General features: G+C 58.1%; 7 protein-coding genes across 7 annotated transcripts; 5 read left to right on the forward strand and 2 right to left on the reverse strand.

Annotated features, from left to right (window-relative positions):
* Positions 1-618: 618 nt before the first annotated feature.
* WHR41_01128 (uncharacterized protein) lies at positions 619-1,871 on the forward strand (the record flags this gene model as incomplete). The annotated part of the gene is made up of 3 exons (XM_069369734.1): positions 619-958; positions 1,022-1,031; positions 1,089-1,871. Exons 1-3 carry the CDS (start codon positions 807-809, stop codon positions 1,869-1,871), a joined length of 945 nt encoding a protein of 314 aa, XP_069233045.1. The 5' UTR covers positions 619-806.
* Positions 1,872-2,020: 149 nt separating this feature from the next.
* WHR41_01129 (uncharacterized protein) lies at positions 2,021-3,745 on the reverse strand (the record flags this gene model as incomplete). Its single annotated transcript, XM_069369735.1, has 1 exon — positions 2,021-3,745. The coding sequence occupies one exon, from the start codon at positions 3,743-3,745 to the stop codon at positions 2,021-2,023; it is 1,725 nt and encodes a 574-aa protein (XP_069233046.1).
* A 350-nt stretch (positions 3,746-4,095) lies between these two features.
* Positions 4,096-5,066, forward strand: WHR41_01130 (uncharacterized protein). The gene is made up of 2 exons (XM_069369736.1): positions 4,096-4,394; positions 4,478-5,066. The coding sequence occupies exons 1-2, from the start codon at positions 4,215-4,217 to the stop codon at positions 4,976-4,978; spliced, it is 681 nt and encodes a 226-aa protein (XP_069233295.1). The 5' UTR covers positions 4,096-4,214; the 3' UTR covers positions 4,979-5,066.
* Positions 5,067-5,220: 154 nt separating this feature from the next.
* Positions 5,221-9,366, reverse strand: WHR41_01131 (uncharacterized protein; the record flags this gene model as incomplete). Its single annotated transcript, XM_069369737.1, has 1 exon — positions 5,221-9,366. The coding sequence occupies one exon, from the start codon at positions 9,364-9,366 to the stop codon at positions 5,221-5,223; it is 4,146 nt and encodes a 1,381-aa protein (XP_069233294.1).
* A 211-nt stretch (positions 9,367-9,577) lies between these two features.
* UBC36 (Ubiquitin-conjugating enzyme E2 36) lies at positions 9,578-10,531 on the forward strand. The gene is made up of 3 exons (XM_069369738.1): positions 9,578-9,910; positions 9,977-10,221; positions 10,280-10,531. The coding sequence occupies exons 1-3, from the start codon at positions 9,763-9,765 to the stop codon at positions 10,343-10,345; spliced, it is 459 nt and encodes a 152-aa protein (XP_069233297.1). The 5' UTR covers positions 9,578-9,762; the 3' UTR covers positions 10,346-10,531.
* Positions 10,532-14,287: 3,756 nt separating this feature from the next.
* On the forward strand, positions 14,288-15,676 carry WHR41_01133 (uncharacterized protein; the record flags this gene model as incomplete). Its single annotated transcript, XM_069369739.1, has 1 exon — positions 14,288-15,676. The coding sequence occupies one exon, from the start codon at positions 14,288-14,290 to the stop codon at positions 15,674-15,676; it is 1,389 nt and encodes a 462-aa protein (XP_069233296.1).
* A 422-nt stretch (positions 15,677-16,098) lies between these two features.
* Positions 16,099-18,470, forward strand: WHR41_01134 (uncharacterized protein). The gene is made up of 2 exons (XM_069369740.1): positions 16,099-18,263; positions 18,326-18,470. The coding sequence occupies exons 1-2, from the start codon at positions 16,355-16,357 to the stop codon at positions 18,352-18,354; spliced, it is 1,938 nt and encodes a 645-aa protein (XP_069233291.1). The 5' UTR covers positions 16,099-16,354; the 3' UTR covers positions 18,355-18,470.
* The last annotated feature ends 212 nt before the right edge of the window (positions 18,471-18,682 follow it).

Here is an 18,682-nt window from a genome sequence, read left to right on the forward strand (position 1 = left end):
GGCGCGGTGTTGAGCAGGACGGCGGAGACACTTGGGGTGGCCTGGCGGTGGTGTGGGCTCGGGCGGTGCGAGGCGTCGAGCGGCGTGAGGCAAGCGGCGCTCAGACGCAGTCGCTGCGGGCGCAGGCGATCCTTGGATGGCGGTGCCAAGTCCAGCTGGCAGCCCGCTAAGATGGTGCCTCAGGTGCTTACAGGCTGGGGGGTCGCCTTGGCCGGTCGGGGGCGGGCAGGGAGGGCAGGGATGGCACGGCTGCCTCTCTGCGGACGTTGTTGCGTGCTGGCGAGTGTTGCGCAACCATCCTGCTGCGACGGCAGCCTGGCCTGGCGAGTGTTTCGTCCGGAGCGGTTGGCCTCAGGCGCGCGCACATCCCTTCCGCCCCGGGCGCAGGCTTCAGCGGGCGGGAGTCTAAGCGAAAGAAGCAGCGCTGGTGCCCACGTGCGGCCATCCCCTCCTCCCTCCGACTCCCGCCGGTCGCTCGCCGGCCAGACTCACGAATGCAGCTGTCCAGCGACACGGCTCGAGCGCGCCTTTCCTTCCCCGCAAGCTCGCCCGCAGGCTAACAAACTTCCGCGGCTGCCTGCCTCTTTCGGTCCACGGGATATCAGATGCGGCCTTACCTACCTAGGTTCTCAGATCATCCAGCTCGACATCACATTATTCAGCCGTACTGACGTGATCACGTATCGCTCCATATACTGCGCCTTACATACATTCGACAAGCTAAATCGATTCCATACACAATCCTACAAAAACCATGATTCCCACTTACCATCTGGTCTATCATCAAGTAAAATAATCAAACCGCCATGGCCAGCTCCAACCTCAAGACCTTGCATCCGTGGCTTCAGGAGAACGACACCAAGTTGTCGTCGGGCGGCACACTCAAAAGCTACAGCCACGACAATGGTTCCGACCCCATCTTCTGCATCGTCCATGGCTATCCCCAGTCGAGCTATATGTAAATACAGACCTGTCCAACCCCCCAAAACCACATCCACCAACGCTAACACCGACATCCCAGGTGGCGCCACGTAAGAACCCCAATCCCGAACACCCACCACAACCACTAAACCTCCCGTCCCCACCAGGTCCTCCCAGCCTGGAAACCCCACGCCTCCCTCTTCATCCCCGAACTCCCCGGCTACGGCCTCAGCTCCCTCCCCCCGGACCCCTCCAAGCGCGCCATCGCCCACCAAATCCTCTCCGCCCTGCAAACCGTCCTCCCCACCTCCCCCGCCCGCCCCATCTACTGGATCGCGCACGACCGCGGCGCCCGCATCGGCCACCGCCTGCTCACCTCCCCCTCACCGCCCCCCAACCTCCGCGCCGCAGTCCTCATGGACATCGTCCCCACGCTGGCCCAGTGGCGCGCCTTCGCCAACCCCGCCGCCGCGACCGCCTACTTCCACTGGCCCTTCCTCGCGACCGCCAGCGCGCCGGACGCCATCGAGGGCATGGGCGGCGCCGCTTTCTGCCGCATGATCCTGGCCCGCGGACGCGGCGGCAACGCGCTCGGCGCGCAGAGGATCGACGCGGACGACGCGTACGCGCACTATGCGTCTATCTTTGACGGGCGGGATGCGATTCGCGGCAGCTGCGCGGATTACGCCGAGGGCAGCGTGCCGGAGTGCGAGGCGCAGGAGGCGGAGCAGAGGGCTGGGAGGAAGGTTGGGTTGCCGGTGCTGGTGGTTTATTCGGAGGGGTCGTTGGGGCGGATGCATGATGTCGAGGGCGTTTGGAGGGAGTGGGTTGAGGAGGGAAAGGTGGAGTTACTTGGGGTGGGGAACGGGCATGGGCATTATTTGCCGGAGAGCGCGGACGGGGTTGTTGCGGAGGGGGTGCTTGGTTTTGTGAGGAAGCATAGTGGATAGGGGGCAGAGGAGCTGGGAAGAGGCGCTTCACGATGAATTACGATTAACGTTGTCTTTGTACAAAGTCCACGCCGCGCGATGCGTATGACGAGCGCGCTGGAATAAAAAAAAATCAAACCACCTCTCCAAGGGTATAAGGTACCATCCCCTCAAATCTTCGAAACATACCCCGTGTCGCAAACCGGCGCCGCCCACCCCACACTCCACCTCACGCTCCCCATGATAACCACAACCAACGCACACCCACACGCCAGACTCGCCAGCGCATACGCATACGCGCTCCGCATCCTCAACCCCCTGATCTCCGCCACCCACGTGCTGACCGTCGTCAAGCACCCGCAGAACCCGTCCTGCACGCCCTGCAGCACCTGGCACCCCACCAGCCCGCCGCCCACCATGCCGTTGACGCCGACGCCCACGTGCTGGATGTCGTAGCACATGGCCTCGATGGCGACGCCGAACATGTTCGCCGCGAACGTGCCGAGCGGGAACGAGGGCACGAGGGCGTTGAGTTTGTTGGACGCGTAGAAGCGTAGCAGGCAGCCGGCGGGCGCGAAGAGGATGGGGAAGACGGCGACGCCGCGCCAGGTTTCGGCGGCGCTGCCGCTGCTGGTGGTGCGGTCTGGGGGGAAGATGGCGAGGAAGAGCGCGCCGAGCCAGCAGCCGAAGCCGAGCAGGACCATGGCTGGGTCGAGGATGCGGCGCGTGAAGCGCGAGGGGATGCGGGGTGTTATGGGGTTGAGGGCGAGGGCGACGTGGGCGCCGACGATGAGGGAGCCGAGGGAGAGGGCGAGGGTGGCCAGGATTATGGCCAGGATGGCGGCGAGGGAGTAGCCGCCGTTGCGGGAGACTGTGGCGGTTGTGGTGATGGTGCCTGTGGAGGGGTGGTTGACGGGTGCAGGGAGGTCGTTGGAGAGGGCAAGGAAGACGTCGCGCATGAAGGAGCTGAATGATGTGAAGGATCCGCAGAAGCCGGTGGCCAGGCCGACGTAGAGAGGGATCGTCTTTTTGACTTTTGCACGTTCGGCGGCGGCCACGCCTTCACCTGCCCCAGGGTCTTCTCCTTCGTGTTTCTTCTCCGTTTGTGGTCGTCGTCTTGGCTCCCACTCATCTCTAAACATCTGCCTGTCCTCTGCGAGAAAGCCCATAAGAAAGGAACCGCCGACGTTTGCCCATATTACGGGAGTCACCACGGGGGTCCCAGGGTAGAATGCAATCCATTGAACACCAAGGCGCGCTAGAGTGCCGAATATCGAAAAGAAAATCAGATGCGACACAGTGTACAGAAGCGACAGCCAGTCTGCAGGACGCGCGGGCAATGGCTCCTTGTGCAGATAGTCCGCGGCTGAACGCGACGCAAAGGGTAAAGGCGATTCCTGTGGCTCTCTTTCAGGCTCGCCGGGTAGCAGATTCTGTCGCTGTGCGGATTCAAGGTCGGTATTTCCAGGTTGTGATGCCACAGGCGGAGGAACAACGTTCTCCGTCAGATTCTGGCCTTGCGCGGCCTGTCCATTGCCACCGCTCTGCCTCTGAAAGGAAGCGTTTCGACTGAAGTTGGGGACATCTCGTCTGTTCGGAGTGCTTGAGCCGCCAGAGCCATTGTTGTACAACTTGGGAATTGGTGGTAGCGCTGTTGTATCCTGGGTGAGCCTCCAGGAACTCGTCTTGGGTTCCTGGTAACTTGCGCGCAGAGGTCGGGCCTTCACAGTCGATTCGCTTGCAATGCTTTCAGAAGGCGAGCGCCGCTGCTCAAAATTGCTGTGTCGTCTCGGAATAGTCTCAGCAACCCAAACGCCTTCGGAGACGCCATTGTCCGGATCATGGACCAAGCTCCGGGCCTCCAATCCAGGAAATGAGCGCTCACGCCTCTCCATCGTCGCAGTCGTCGTCGCTAGTCGCAGAACAACATGGCGGGCCTGACACGCGTATGCAGGGCTGGGCTTCAGGTGTGTTGAAGAAGTCTATGACACGCGACGGACCGGACTGGAAAGGGATGATCATGGTGGTGTGCCGGACTACTGGCCGTTGGAACGTTTCTCTAGCCTTTTGCTCCGCCGAAAGTCGATTCCGGGTCCGGCGCGCCCAAACAAACCGGTGGCTGAAGACGAAGCCGATCTGCAAGGCGCTGCACGGTTCGTTCCGGAGCCCGCCGCAGCCAACCCCACTCGTCATGCTCACATGCGTCGCCTATCTGGCGCATGTGCACCTTATCAGGGCAAACATTATTGATGCGACGTTGGCCTCCACGTAGCAACAAACTGAGAGTCACGTTTGTGGTTTAAAAGCGTCCTACCTTCGATCATCCAAAGTTTAGCAACAACCAACACTGTAACTGTCGTTATCATGGCCACCTCCGTCTCCAATGTCCACGTATCTAAACACCCATGCCTCCGGGCGAAGCTGAGCCTCTTGCGCTCCAAAGCCACCAATGCGAGAGATACCAAGCAGCTTGTGCATGAGATCGCCACCATTGTCGGCTGCGAAGCTCTAGCTCAGGGACTCAAGACCACCGAGACGGGCAAGGTACGCATCCTTGTGTTTATCCGCAGCAATGTTGTCACCTCCCCATGTCCAGCCTTACTGATATCGTGTTGCTTATTCAATAGAGCGTGACACCTCTCGGATATGAATACACAACAGAAAGCATAGGCCCCGGCTCAGTTTGCCTGGTCCCCATCCTCCGCTCCGGTCTCTCCATGGTCGACGCCTTACAGTCTCTCCTCCCAGAGCCCGTCCCCATCCACCACCTGGGCATGTACCGGGAGAAGACGACGCTGGACCCCGTGGAGTACTACAACAACCTACCCTATCACAAAGCCGGCGACCAGTCCAAAATCCCCGAGCTGGCCATCGTCGTGGATCCGATCATCGCGACGGGTTCGACCGTGTGCGCGGCGATAGAGACGCTACGGGACTGGGGCGTGCCTCGGATTATCGCGATTTCTGTGCTGGCGAGTGAGGGTGGTCTGCAGAAGGCTGCTGCTGCTTGGCCTGAGGGGGTGGACCTGTGGGTTGGGGCTGTTGATGCTGGGACGGATGATAATGGCATGATTAAGCCTGGCGTGGGCGACATTGGTGATAGGCTGTTCTTGACTGTCGGGAAATGAATGGACCAGCAGTTTTCAACGCATTATGATGGGTCCAACGTTGGATATTCTGAGCATGTAGACTCGAGTATGAAATCACTTGGAACCACTGGATGATTGTCAGGAGCTCATGATATGGCTCATGACAGCTTCGAAGTCAAAATATCTCCCATCGGATGCCCGGTTCTATGCAGTTTCCTCTATCTTAATTGCCGAAAATCTCTATGTCCAGAATCTGACTCTCAAGATCGGCACCTCTTCCTTCATCGATCCAATCCATCCAACTCAACAAGCTTTTTGACCGCACCCACAATATCACTCCCACCCAAATCAAAGCCAGGCTCATCAACCTTCCTCGCCAACAAATCATCAAGCATCATCCTCAGCCTGCTCACAAGCACACCAATCCTCGCCCATCCCCTCAACCTCACCCACCCATCGACAACCAAGCCCCTGCCCTGCGGGTCGATTCCAATCGGCCCACCAAACATCAGCAAGCTGTACACATTGAACGGCGTCAGATCCCTAATGAAAACCTTGCTCGTCGCCATCTTTGTGAAATACGACATGTACACGCTGTTGCCCGGGAAGCTCTGCGCGCCAAACAGCGTGGAGCTGGGGTGGATGAAGACACGGCCGTTTTCCTCGTTGAAGAACTTGATCGTGCGGGCTTCCGGGTCGAGCTCGACGGCGCCGGACGACGAGGCCGCGTACTTCTTGTCCGGGAAGTCGATGCGCGCGAGCTGCGGCTGGAAGGAGCCGGCGACGAGCGCGCGCAGGAGCGTATCGTTGGCGTTGTGGCGGTTGTAGGGTTCGGAGGCGGGTGAGCTGGGGTGATAGGTGGAGGGCAGGAAGCCGGTCTCTTTCAGGCTTGAGGAGTATTGTGTGCGGTTGGTGGAAATGTCCATGAGTGTTTGGTGGTTAAGGAAGACGCTGTCGCACCAGCGCCGGAGTGAGGATGTGGGCTCGCCGGAGGCGCGGCGGGAGGACCATTCTTCGTACGCTCGCAGGTCGCAGATGAGGTCGCCTAGGCCGCCGCCGAAGGCTGACCTGGCTGCTTTTGACTCATCGCGTTTGGCCTGCGGACTATTGAATGGACTCTTCACTGTCAGGACAGCGGCAATGGTCAGGCATGCTTCAAGGCAGCCGAAGGCTGCACCGTATACCATGAGCTTGCCACAACGCAAATCAGCAGGGATCATGGACAGGTGTCGACCCAGGGCCGTCAGCTCAGCATCGTCGAGAGCACCCATACGACCAAGCAAGCGCAAAGCTCCGTCGACCGCGAGGCTCTCTGGGGGTGTGAGTGCGGACGCGAGGAACGCAGGTACATCTGCCACGCCCATAGCTTTTACAGACAGACACAGCTGCTCGAGCGGCACTCTCCTGATCTCAGGCTCCGGCCTCTCGTCCATTTTCACTTCCTGACTGCGAGTGAAGAGCTTGTAGCACGTTCCCGCGCGTACTCTGCCAGCACGACCGCGGCGCTGCTTGCACGCTGCACGAGAGGCCCACACTTCCGCAAGCTTCACCATGTTGTTGGCTGGGTCGAAACTGGTTTCCTTCACCCTGCCTGTGTCGATGACAGCTACGATGTCGTCAATGGTGATAGATGTTTCCGCAACATTGGTCGCTGCGATGACCTTTCGGAGGCCATGCGGCGGTTTCTGAAAGACTCTGCGTTGCTCCGAGCTCTGCATCGAAGCATGCAGCGGGAGAGCGTGTAGTCCTGGTAAGTCACGTAAGGCCCGCAAAGTCTGATCAATCTCTGCCACACCGGGCAGGAAGATGAGGATGCCGCCGTCTTCGTTGCCGAGGCCCTGGTCGATAACATGGACTGTTTGTGCCAGCAAATCGTAGTTTATCCTGGTTCCAACTGCCCTGAGTGCAGTAGTGATGGTCTTGGTATCAGGCTTCCCGCCCGTCCTCGGGTCATTATCCATGACGGAATCGACAACCGACCCTGCCTCATCATCCGCACTCATGCCGCCAAAGCCAGTTGCCTGGAGGATCTCGTCCAAGTACACGTCCGTTACAGGGTGTGTCCGGCCTTCGATCTCGACCTTGCCAACAGAAGCCATGCCCTTGAAGTACGACTCGAAAGTCGCCGAGTCGAGCGTGGCACTCATGAGGACCAGTTTCAGATCTTTCCTCTTCTTCAGCACATCCCTGATGAGCACAAGCAAGAAATCCGTATCCAAGCTGCGTTCGTGAACTTCGTCAATCACAACGTGACTCACATCAGCCAAGCTGCGCAAGACATCGTCTGCACTTCCACCTGATGTCTGCAGCCTTCGGAGCAACACGCCAGTGGTCACGAAGCAAATCTTCGTCATTCCTGCCTTCTGTTTTGACTCGCCACGAATGGCGTAACCGACTTCATCGCCAACCCTCACGCATCGCTCATCTGCTACTCTGTCCGCCAACCCTAGCGCGCTAATACGCCTGGGCTGCGTGCAGATGATGTTCGCTTGCTCGCCGAAGCAGCGTTTGATGAGATCATCGAGAATAAACTGCACGCTCTGAGTCGACTTTCCTGATCCAGTTTCACCGGAGATGATAGTGACTTGGTTCTTGGTAACAGCATCCACGATCTTCTCTTGCAGTTTCCACGCAGGGAGATTTTGACGGGTTTGCAGCATCTTCTTTTGCTCCGGCAAGTTTTGTCTCGCAGACCACTCTGCCAGGATGTTCTGGCTGCCTTGCGTATTGGGAGTCCACGCGATTGGCCTTGGGTGCCTGCGGGGCTTTGACGAAGCTGGTCGGCTTGTCGAGGATTCGACGAGTGTTGTTGCAGCACTGGCAATGTCGCTCAGCCGCCCAGGCTGCTCGATGATGGCGGGTATTTCATTTTCGAGCCAATCCGCGATGTTGAACAGCATCTGCTCACCAAGCAAAGACTCCTGACAGTGGACCAGGCATTGCCTCAAGATGCTCAGCTTGATGTAAGCAGGGAGCTCTGACTCTATGGACAGAATGGGAACGGCGTTCGGATAGCCTTTGGTTGGAGGACGAGCGCGCAACGTGATGGGCTTCTTGGACGGCGTTTGCAGTTCGAGTACGAGGGTGCATACTCTTTCGATCTTCGTGAATTTCTCGCCGAAGATCGCAGCCAGTGTCTCAAGCTCTTCATCCCAGACCTCGAAATCGGCTGGCGTTGGTTTTTGAGCCGGTTTACTTTCCTCTTCGCCCTTGAGAAGACTCTGTAATTGTTCTGCTGCCTTCGTCTCGTCTCCAAGACATGCATCTAATATTTCTGCACACACATCCGCAGCATAGCCACTTGCAGAGAGCCGCTTCAACTTGCCTTCGCGCTTGAGATCACTGCTAGCCATACTGACACCGGCCGAGTAGTTCTCGGGGAGGGCCCATTTGGGCAAGTCGTCTTCCGGAACATGGATGAGCAGCCACTCCAGACATTCTTCCTTATCTTTGCAGATCTCCGTCGCCTCTTGAACGTGGCTTCGTCTGAAACCAGTTGACGATAAGTCGTCCATAATGCTTTTCGAGGCTTGTGTGCTCAACCGCACTTGATGCGGGTTCCAGACCCCTTGGCTTCTGACCAGTCGTTCCACCTCCCGCCGTGTCCTTCCTCCCATCTCAACCTTCGGCACCCTTTGCCAGCCCTTCAAGACGTGTTTTGATTGCACCTGTCCGTCGAGGCTGACCACCTGTTCCTTCTTGTCCTGCTCCGAAGCCTTGGCCTTATCCGCCCTCGCCTTCTCTTTCGCAAGCTGAGCCAAATCATGCGCCTTTTTGGCTGCGAAAGGATCCGCCTCGTACAAATAGCCCTGGCCTTGTGCAGTTGCCTCGCTCTTCAAATCCAAAAAGTCTCCCTTCCACAAATCTCGATACTGCGGAGGCAACATCATGTGGATATTCTTCATGTTGCTAACCCTGAATAAGGCGTAGGCGGCAATGAAGTGCCTTGCTTCGACAGCGCTGGGTTGTACGCCGCGCTCCTTGTTATAATCCTTAGGTGGGATGATGGGTGGTAAGACGGTAATCTCGCCGGTCTTTGGGTTCTTCTGGCGCAATATCACTCCTCCAGTAAATCCGCCGTTGGATTTGTGTACAGTGTATTCGGGTCGTTCCCATCGCTGCTTTTGACAGTGCTCGTTGAAAAGTGTCTGAGGGAGTTTGCCCGTCCATGATGAGCCCGCGATCAACGTCCTGGTGTCCGGCTTCTTTTCTGCTTCAGGCTGAGCGCCTGCTGCAGGCGCATCGTTGCCTTTGCCCTTCCCTGTAATTGCTGGAGGTGCATTTTGTGTCTGTTTCCCTTTCTTCCCAGGCTTGTCGTTTCCAAATACGATGTAGCTCGTGTCTTCGCCGTTTATGGTGCTTGCGCTGGCTTGTGACTTCTTGCCTCCAGGCTTATTGCTGCGCGGCGCATGCGGTTTGTTGACCATTATCGCTTGGGAATATTCACCAGGTCTATTCTCATGCTCTAACGGGACGATTCGTAAATCAAAGAAAGTTGGGCGCAAGTAAACGCCGATCCCCCTTCGGCATGTGATTTTCGGTGAATGGAAGCCGCGAAATCTCAATGACGATCGCGGGGCAGGGCAGCACGAGTGAACGTCCCACGCTCTTGCGAAACCCTGCTTGCGCCATCCCACTTGACCACCACCTCACGCTTTACCAATCAGTCCACTCCACGTCAACCACCGAACGAGTCCTCATTCACGGCTTACAGGAACGCAAAACTCATAGAATTGCCAGGGGTGACCGCAGCGTAGCCACCCAGGAAATCGGAGGCGCGAAGACAGCACAGCGAGGCTTTGACTCAGCATACACGAAACAACATGTCGGCGCCACTTCCCAAGCGAATCATCAAAGAGACGGAGAGGTTACAGAATGAGCCGGTGCCGGGTATCTCAGCGGAGCCGCACGAGGAGAACGCGCGCTACTTCGACGTCTGGGTGGACGGACCGGACGGCAGCTGTTACGAAGGTAAGCATACCAAGCCAGGCGGCTCACGTTAGGTTTGAGGGAAGTTCAGCCTCTGACCAGGGACAGGCGGCAAATTCAACCTCGAGCTCTTCCTTCCAGACGACTACCCCATGTGCCCGCCGCGGATACGATTCCTGACTCGCATCTACCACCCGAACATCGACAGGCTCGGCCGCATCTGCCTGGACGTGCTCAAGAACAACTGGTCGCCCGCCCTCCAGATCCGCACGATCTTGCTCAGTATCCAGGCTCTGCTCGGCGCGCCGAACCCGGAGGATCCTCTGAACGAGGCTGTGGCTAAGCAGTGGAAGGTTCGTATACTTCAAGATTGGCACAAAGAGGGAAACAGTAAGTCTAATAATCGCACAGGAGAACCAGCCCGAGGCGATCAAGACCGCTCGCGAGTGGACTCAGCTCTATGCTCAGAAGAAATAAACAACAAATGCGAATGCTTCCATGACCCTTGCGACTTCAGTCGCGAATCTTTACCTCCTATGGCATGCTATGCGTTTGGGCGATGAATTTCTGATACGTATACCAACGATTACCACCGGTTCGGTACATTCACTGCATTGCAGAGTAAATAGCTCGATTCAATGCCATGAACATGCAATCAGAAAAGGCAGGTCCTGATCCCTGGGACCTCACTTCTCCAAGGCATCCATGTTCGAAAACTTGCCATTTACGGTGGGATTTTCGCGTGAAATCAGGCGTATGGTGACTTGAAGCTCTAGTGTGAGACGCAGAATCCTTTCAAGGACAGGATGAGGCTGTTTGGCCAACCGCTATTCACCGTCGTGTAAGTCTTCGAATGACTGGGTTCACACTCACTCGACCTCTGCTTACGAAAGCGCGATGTAGGAAATGCTGCTGTTGCTTGTTACTCCACCAGTGAAGGCTTCATGTTACTCGAGTCGAAGTCACAAAGCTCAAATCTCCTGTATGTAATGCCATCGGCATGTCTACGATGCATTATATAGCAGCTCCCTAATACCTACGGATCGCCATCGGTACGCGATCATCGAGATGTTGTCTCCCAAAACCACGAACATCTTGCAAAGAGCCATATCGCAAAGATCCCAAGGGCAACAAGATACCTCCATGTCTCCAACGAATGAGGTAGCATCGCAACTGCGGCGGAGAGAATGGCGCGCGAAAATGCCAAGACTTAACCTCACCTCATTCACATGTCAGTCGAGCCCCGCCGCAGCCTTCCCCTTTTCTCAGTGCTCCTTCTTCTGACCTCGAAGACAGCACCACCAGCACAATCTTTTGTGCAACCGCCGTCGCCGCCCTCGCCTACCTTCTCTCCCTCGCCGCCCTCCTCACCACCACCGCCTCCTCCCCCTCCGGCGGCGGTACGACCACCGCCGCCACCACCAATGCAGTCGCGGCCGGCCGCCGAGCGGCCCTCCCGGCTGTCCCTGCTCCCGGTCGTGCGGGACCTCGACGCGGCTGCAGCAGGGCAGCCGGGAGCAACTCCATCTGGCCCGGTCAGCCAGATGGAGTGGGACGAGGAGGAGGAAGCTCCTCCTCGTTCCCGTGAGAAGGTACGTCAACGTTTTCGTGAAGTCTTCAGGCGGGCAGCGCAGGCAATGGAGGAAAGGGCAGCAAGGGTAGCAGCAGAGGGAGTGAAGGAAACGCAGCGAGAAGATATTGGAGTGAAAGTCACGCGCGGACGGACTGCGTCGAGTCAATTGGATCGAGCGATCAAACCACGCCGAAGTGAAAGCGTCAAGATCGCACGCGCCGGCATCGAAAAACGCCGGCTACGAGAGGTGAGTATCCCCAATCTTCAGGCGTTGACACCTCACTTACACTTCACAGCTCCCCAGCTCACGAGCTCACGATGAGCTCATGTCGCCCGGCGCCTTCGCGCAGCAACGCGCGTTCCCATTGACAAGGATTGATGCTAAATTGACTGAACAGGGAGCACCCTGGCCCAAGAGGCTGAGGGAGAAGGTGTCGGCGCGCTCGTTGAGGAGCAAAGGCTCTCTCACGAGCCTCAAAAAGCCGGGGCAGGGCCCCGCAACATCCCAGAGCTCGCTGAGCTCTTCTTCGCCGCGCCCGCCGGCCGTCAGTGGCATATTTGCCACTGAGACGTCGCCGCCGGTGCCACCAATCCCGGCGAAGTACGCCCACGAGAGATGTGGGCGCGTCGGGAAGGCTGGGGCACCAGGCCCCATCGACGACGATGTCGCGCCGTTCCTCTCTTGGGAGGGGCGTGCGCCGGCCGGCGAGGCCAAAAACTCGCCGGAATGGCGGATTACTCCGCCGAGTCTGCGGAGCAAGCTCCAAAGACTCGCCAGCAGCACGACGGTCAACACCAGACCGTCCGACGAGTTTTCACCAGGGTCAGAGGACCCATCCTGGGACGCCGCTGTCGACCGGGTCAAGGAGCAAGTGCTCCAGCGGCAGCAAGAGGAGCTCCGCAAGCAGAAGGCCGCCGAGAAGGCCGAGAAGAAATACCTGAGAAGCGTCAGCAGAGACCGCGCAGGACATTTCAAATGGGCAAAGCAGGCGATCGATCTCCTCGTTGGCAAATACGACCAGCACGGCTGGCTGCCGAAGAAAGACCCCGACGATTTCGACGACGACGACTGGAAGTTTGTCCTGGAGACTCTCAATCACAAAGACACGAGGGCACTACGCGACAAGCTCTTCCAGCGGCCAGAATGGCAAGGAGCGGACATGATCCGCCGACACAAATACGATGAGGAGATGATCAAGAACCCGACACCTGAGTTCTTGGCCGCCCGGAAGGCTGAAGATGCTGAAAGGCGCAAAGAGTACGGTTTCCGCAAAGCATGCGGTATGCTCACCAACGAAGAAAAAGAGCGCGAGCGCCTTCATCCAACGCCTGCCCCCACTGGGTTGGGAATCAGCATCCCATCAGAGCTTGCTGCGCAGTATGCCCGGGTACCACACATGCCCTACATTCCAGGAATATCGTTATCACAGCCAGACTTGAGACTCGAAAGGCCCGGGGACAGCAGCCCCCAAGAAGGTGTTGAATCCGCGGCTCGTTGGGGCATGGAGGAACTGACTGGTACGTTCAATATCGAAGGCTTTGACCCGCGTCTCAGTCGGCTTGGATCTCCAGAAGTGAAGCGGTACATCCAAGAGAGTACTATTTGCGAGCAGCATCCTGGAACATTAGTGCAACCAGATACTCGATTTCTCAGGTCACTAGACCCACGACAAAGCCCTGCCGGATGTTCCCCAAAGGCACAAAGCACATCGATGCCGCGCCGGCCAAGTTTGAGAAAAGCGGCTAGTACGAGTAATCTCAGCACAAGCGCCTCAAAGTATTCGCATCCAGCGATCCAAGCTCAATTACAAGCGATCAAGGCAGGTTCACCAATCTTACCCACTGTAGGTATTCACCCCGCTCTGCGTCAACCCCAACCCTCTTCTACTTATCCAGCTACACCACGTACAGCGGCACCTCGTCTTTCGAGAGTAGCAGAGGCCAGTCCGGAAAAAGACGCCTCATCAACTATACCGTCAGAGGTTTCAACAACTCCAGACAATGTCCGCCGTCAGGTTATCACCACGGACCAAGCCAGCGAGCATGGCCAGACTGAATCACAATCTGCAACTCAACCTCGTAAGAAATCACATCTGGTAAGAGCCAGGAGCGGGTCCAAGAGGTCTCCGCTGTCGAAATTCACGTCTTCTTTCGCAAGCCTTGCGCGACTGCCAAAACTCGGCCCCGGTCCCAAAAGCGCACCACTCTCACGGAAGACTTCCGTCTCTGCGACCAAACGTAGTTTTCGTGTTCTTCCACCACGAGCCAACACAGGCGAACTCACCCGTAACGCTGGAGCGAAGACTTCACCAAAGCCAAGCGTTTCTAGTCCACCCCCGAATACTGAACGGCATGGTGAAGATCCGCCAGCCGATGACACAAAAGGGCTTGCGCTTGCGGTCAGCCAGGAGGCTCGAATGAGTCGGCCTCCGACGCTACTAAATCCAAGCGAACTTCAAGCGTTAGACTTGACGTGTTACGATCCTGATGAGACCGCACTGCGGCCACTGTCCACACTTACTCCAAGAGACAGATTGTCCGCCAAAAGAAGCGGTATACCAGTGGCGCCTGGATCTTCTTTGAATGCTGTTGGTGGCCTAGCAAACCCGGCAACACCGCATCGCAGGCATGGCAAACTCCCGGTACGAAATTCAAGCAGACAATGGGCTCAAAACCCGGCCCGTGCAACAAGCGATCAATCTCGCGCGGGTCCTTCGAATGCCCCTGTCGACAGCACAACGGATGCACAGACGAGCGCATGGCAACCCACCACTTCTCCATGCTCAGATGCTCAGAGACAAGGAGAGCCTAACACGGAGACTGAAGATGAAGATCCAAGAAACCGCATGCAATACCCCATCGAGCAGTCCACCGACCTGGCTCACGCCGCTGGCCTCGATAGACAGCGTGCATGGCGTCGAGTACAAGCACAAGCTCCAAGTGGACCGAGCGTAACCTCTGCAGCTCATCACGTGCCTCGCGGACCTCCAAGAGAGCAATCAAGAGGTGATCACATGCTTGAGACCGAATCACATGGTCCGGAAGGGAGCAACGCATCGAGCAACCACCCTTCAACGCCTGAACGTTCGCAGCGATTAAAACCAACTGCATTCACTGTACCGCGTGCCACAACGCCCTTCAACGAAGCTGTCGCAAGCTGGAGTCCCATCACACCAACTCACGACCGCCATTCAGAAGAGCTACCATCACGCCTCGGAAACATGGCCACTAGCAGACACTCCGAAGATCGCGGCATGACTCCAGGAGAGCAGCCATCGTGCATTGAGGACATTTGGACCAGCAGACCCGCCGAATCTGGCGACTGGGACCCTAACACTCTATCCTCGACGGATAATACGGAGTCGGTGTTGGATAGGGTCGTATCAGCACCCCAGGGACATTGCCGCGCCAGTCCACTGGCCTCGCCGCGAACATTAGGCAGGCGAAACTTCAGCAATCCAGGATACAGCACGCCCACAAGCGGACCTTCCAAGCTGCGCCAGATGACGAGAAGTAAAACCCCAGGCGAACACTACGCTGACAAGAATCAGGCAGAGAAGAGAACCGGTACGGAGAACGTCGAAGACGACATCTGTTTCCAGTCGGTCATCGAAGCCTGGCAGAAGTCCAGCCCGCTCCCGACGCAGGAAAGCCATGGTTCTCTGGCCTCCTTCCACAGCCAAGAGATCCAAGCCCTGCGCTCAGAAGCCGGCCTCGAACCGTTACGCGAACATATCCCAGGCAACGAGCGCCACCCGAACCATCACTATACGTGGAACACCAAGAAGCTGATGTGCCGCCGCATTCACAACCCGGGCGTCGTCCTCCCGGCCCTGCCGTCGCCGACGCTGGGCAAGTCGACCAACATGGCCGAGTACGCCGACGAGTTCTTCATCAGCAACCCGTACACCGACGAGCCCCGCGGGCCCGAGCGCTGCGTTTCTTGCCAGGGTTTCTGCTGCCGCTTCTCCGACATGGTCGTTCGGACTCAGACACGCGACACTGATATCTTCCTCGTGAACGAGCGCCACCGAATTCAGGACCTGGTGGCGAAATTGCGCGTCACAAAGCCCAATGGCATTGAGGAGTGGAGCTCTTTCTTGACCTGTTCGCAGTGCGAGCGCCGCTTCTGCCCGGACTGCATTGTGCTCTGCTCAGAGGAGCTGTGTCAAGAGCCGGTTTGTGTCGATTGCAGAGAGGCGAGGCAGTTGTGCAGGATTCACAATATGTTTTGAACAGAAGTGTGGTTTTGTGATTGGAATGGATTATCAGGAGCACTGAGACTTGGATGATCGCACGAGTGACTGCGAGGATGCTTCATCATTGGCCGTCTCTACACACTCTGAGAGACTCGATGTCTGCAGCATGCAATGACGGAACTCGCGAAGAGATTGGAGTTTTGGAGATTGAGGATCCCGAATGGATAGCGAATGGATGACCAATGGATAGTGAATCAATGATGGCACACGGAGTTTTAACGATCGAAGCAATCGCTCTTTTTCGCTAACAATGCCATGCTCATATGATTGTTCAAGTAACGTGTAGATGCATGGAACTGCTCGCGTGAGACATGAAGGTGAGGTCCGCGCTGGCCTCGGGCAGCAAGCCGACTTGGCGCGACGTCAACGTCGAGCCGGGGACCTGACAAACCTACAACAGTCTCGCAGTAGCCTGGAGGCTGTGCAGCACTTCCTTAACCTCTACAGCACACTCGTTTGTGGCGAGCGACACCATACAATCGACACAACGCGGGTCCTTTCGTTAGGCCGCCGCAAGAACTCTCCGCAGTGGCAGGCCGTTCACATGCTGAGCTAGAAAGTGACACGAGACCTTGAAACGCCGGAGCAAACATACCGGGATCCTACAACACCACCCTCGGCAGGCTGCAATAGCCTTTCTCGCCATTCGTCAACATGCCTTCTATTCTGTCGGATGACGACAAGCAGACTGTCAAGCGCACAGTGCCCAAGGCCTCGAACAAGATCCACGCCGTGGCCGTCGCCAAACTCTACATTGCACACCCAGCACACCGCGGACGATGGGTCTACACGGGCTTGCAAGGCGCGGCGGTCCTGGCCAATGATCTCGTCGGTAACACCTACTTCATAAAGATGGTCGACGTCTCACCCTCGAACCGCGGCGTCATATGGGACCAGGAGATATACGACACGTTCCAGTACAACCAGGACCGGACGTTTTTCCACAGCTTCGAGCTGGAGGACTGCATGGCTGGGCTGAGTTTCGCGGATGAAAAAGAGGCGAAGCAGTTCAAGAAGAAGGTCGACGAGCGTGAGAAGAACGCACACAAAGCTACAAAGAGCAAGCCCTTTGCGAGCGGGCCGACTCAGACAGCTCACGGTGGGCAGCAGCAGCCTACGGTGGGTGCTGGTGGTGGAGGCGGTGGGAAATCGCACAGCAGGTTCGGTCTGGGGTCTCTGTTGGGCGGACGCGACAGGAGTGGTTCGGCGCCGCAAGCTCCTGCTCAGAGCATTATCCCACCAAGGGGAGTCGAGATTCACAATCAGTACGCACCGGCACCTCCACAGCCTCCACCTTCGAGCAATACTACAGCTTCAGGCATTGACTTGAACGATCCCGCGGTGAAGAATGTGTTGCAGGACCTCCTGGCCATGGGAATCACCGAGGATCAGATCGAGGAGCATTCTGCATTCATCAAAAGCTACTTGGAGCAAAACAAAGCTACGGCGGCCGCAGACGCAGAAAAGAAGGAGAGAGCAGCGAGGGCGCCTCCGCCCCCACCGCCTGTTGCGAACTTGAGCCCTCAGAACACTGGATCGTCCGGCGGGACTTCAAAGCGTGGGCCACCGCCTGCTCCACCGCCTCCTAGGAAGTCGGCAGCAGGAAACGCATCGCCTGCTGTTCAAAGGCCACCCAGTCCTTCACCGAGTCCGCCATCGCCTCCCAGGCCTCGTTTCAGAGCGCCGCCGCCGATTGCGGATGCGGGCAAATTCGCGAACCAAGAACCCTCACGACCCACCCCTGCCCTTCCTTCCAGAAGCCGTGCAACGAGCTCAGCTACGCCTGGCCCGCCTCCTCCTCCGAGACCGCCGAAGACGCCACTCGAGGACGAGGCAACCTCTCCCCCGCCTTCCGCAAGCAGATTCAATGTTCCACCGCCCTTCGAAGGCAAGCGCATTCCTTCAGGACCGCCTCCTCCTCCCGCACGAGCTGGAGGCCCCCCGCCGCCGCCTCCCAGGGACACATCATATCAAGTATCGAACGCTGCAGCAGTTGGGATGCCACCACCGCCTCCGCCTCGTGCACCGGCATCAGGCGGCGATTCTGGCCCACCTGCACCGCCTCCCTTACCTCCAAGCGCATCGAGGCCAGTTCCTCCGCCGCCTGGGGGCGGTGGCCCTCCTCCACCACCACCTCTTCCTCCGACTTCTTCTGGCGCACCGCCGCCACCTCCCCCACCCATGCCGCCAAGCTCTTCTGGTGCCCCTCCTCCTCCACCGCCTATGCCTCCATCATCAGGCGGGCCGCCTCCTCCACCTCCCATGCCACCGCGTGGTGGCGGTGGAGATACCGGAGTCGGGTCCGACACAGCGGCCGCTGTCCCCAAGGCCGCTCTGCCCGGGCGCGACGGCCTGCTTGCTGACATCCGTGGAGGCTCCAAGCTCAAGAAAGTCTCAGACGCCGAGAAGCGAGACCGCAGCGCCGCAGCAGTCCCTGGAAGCGAGCCTGCTGCTCCTCCCCCTGGTGCTAGCGGCGGCGGCGGAGGTGGTGATGCCCAAGGAGGACTGGCGGGTGCATTGGCTAGTGCCCTCGCAGCTAGGAAGAGCAAGGTATCGCATTCTGGTAAGTGCAATTCTAGACGTTTGGAGTCCCTACCTGGGCACGAGACTGACCGCCCCTCGCAGATGACGAGAAAGACGACGACGATTGGTAGCGGGACGATAGATATATTGCTTTGGGCAGCGCGGCCCCTACGCGAGGCCGATCGTGGGCATCGGATACCCCTAGATAGCGGCTGCAAAGCCCAATATGAGTTGAGTGTGTGCCATATTGATCAATGCGCCTTACGATGGGTTGATGCACGGCGACGCCATCAGGGCATGGACAGCGCGGCGTCTGTGCCCACCGGAATGACGGGATCGCCTGAGGCGAAGCGCGCGGGTGCGCCCGCTAGCGCCGCGGACTCGAGCCAGCCGACTGGGAAAGTCGGCGCTGCGGGCGGCGATTGGCTGTGTTTGTTTGCCTCAGCTGTCCATCGGTCG

The sequence above is a fragment of the Cladosporium halotolerans genome, assembly GCF_011745625.1.
Source record: "Cladosporium halotolerans strain TM138-S3 chromosome Unknown Sca3, whole genome shotgun sequence".
NCBI lineage: Eukaryota > Fungi > Ascomycota > Dothideomycetes > Cladosporiales > Cladosporiaceae > Cladosporium > Cladosporium halotolerans.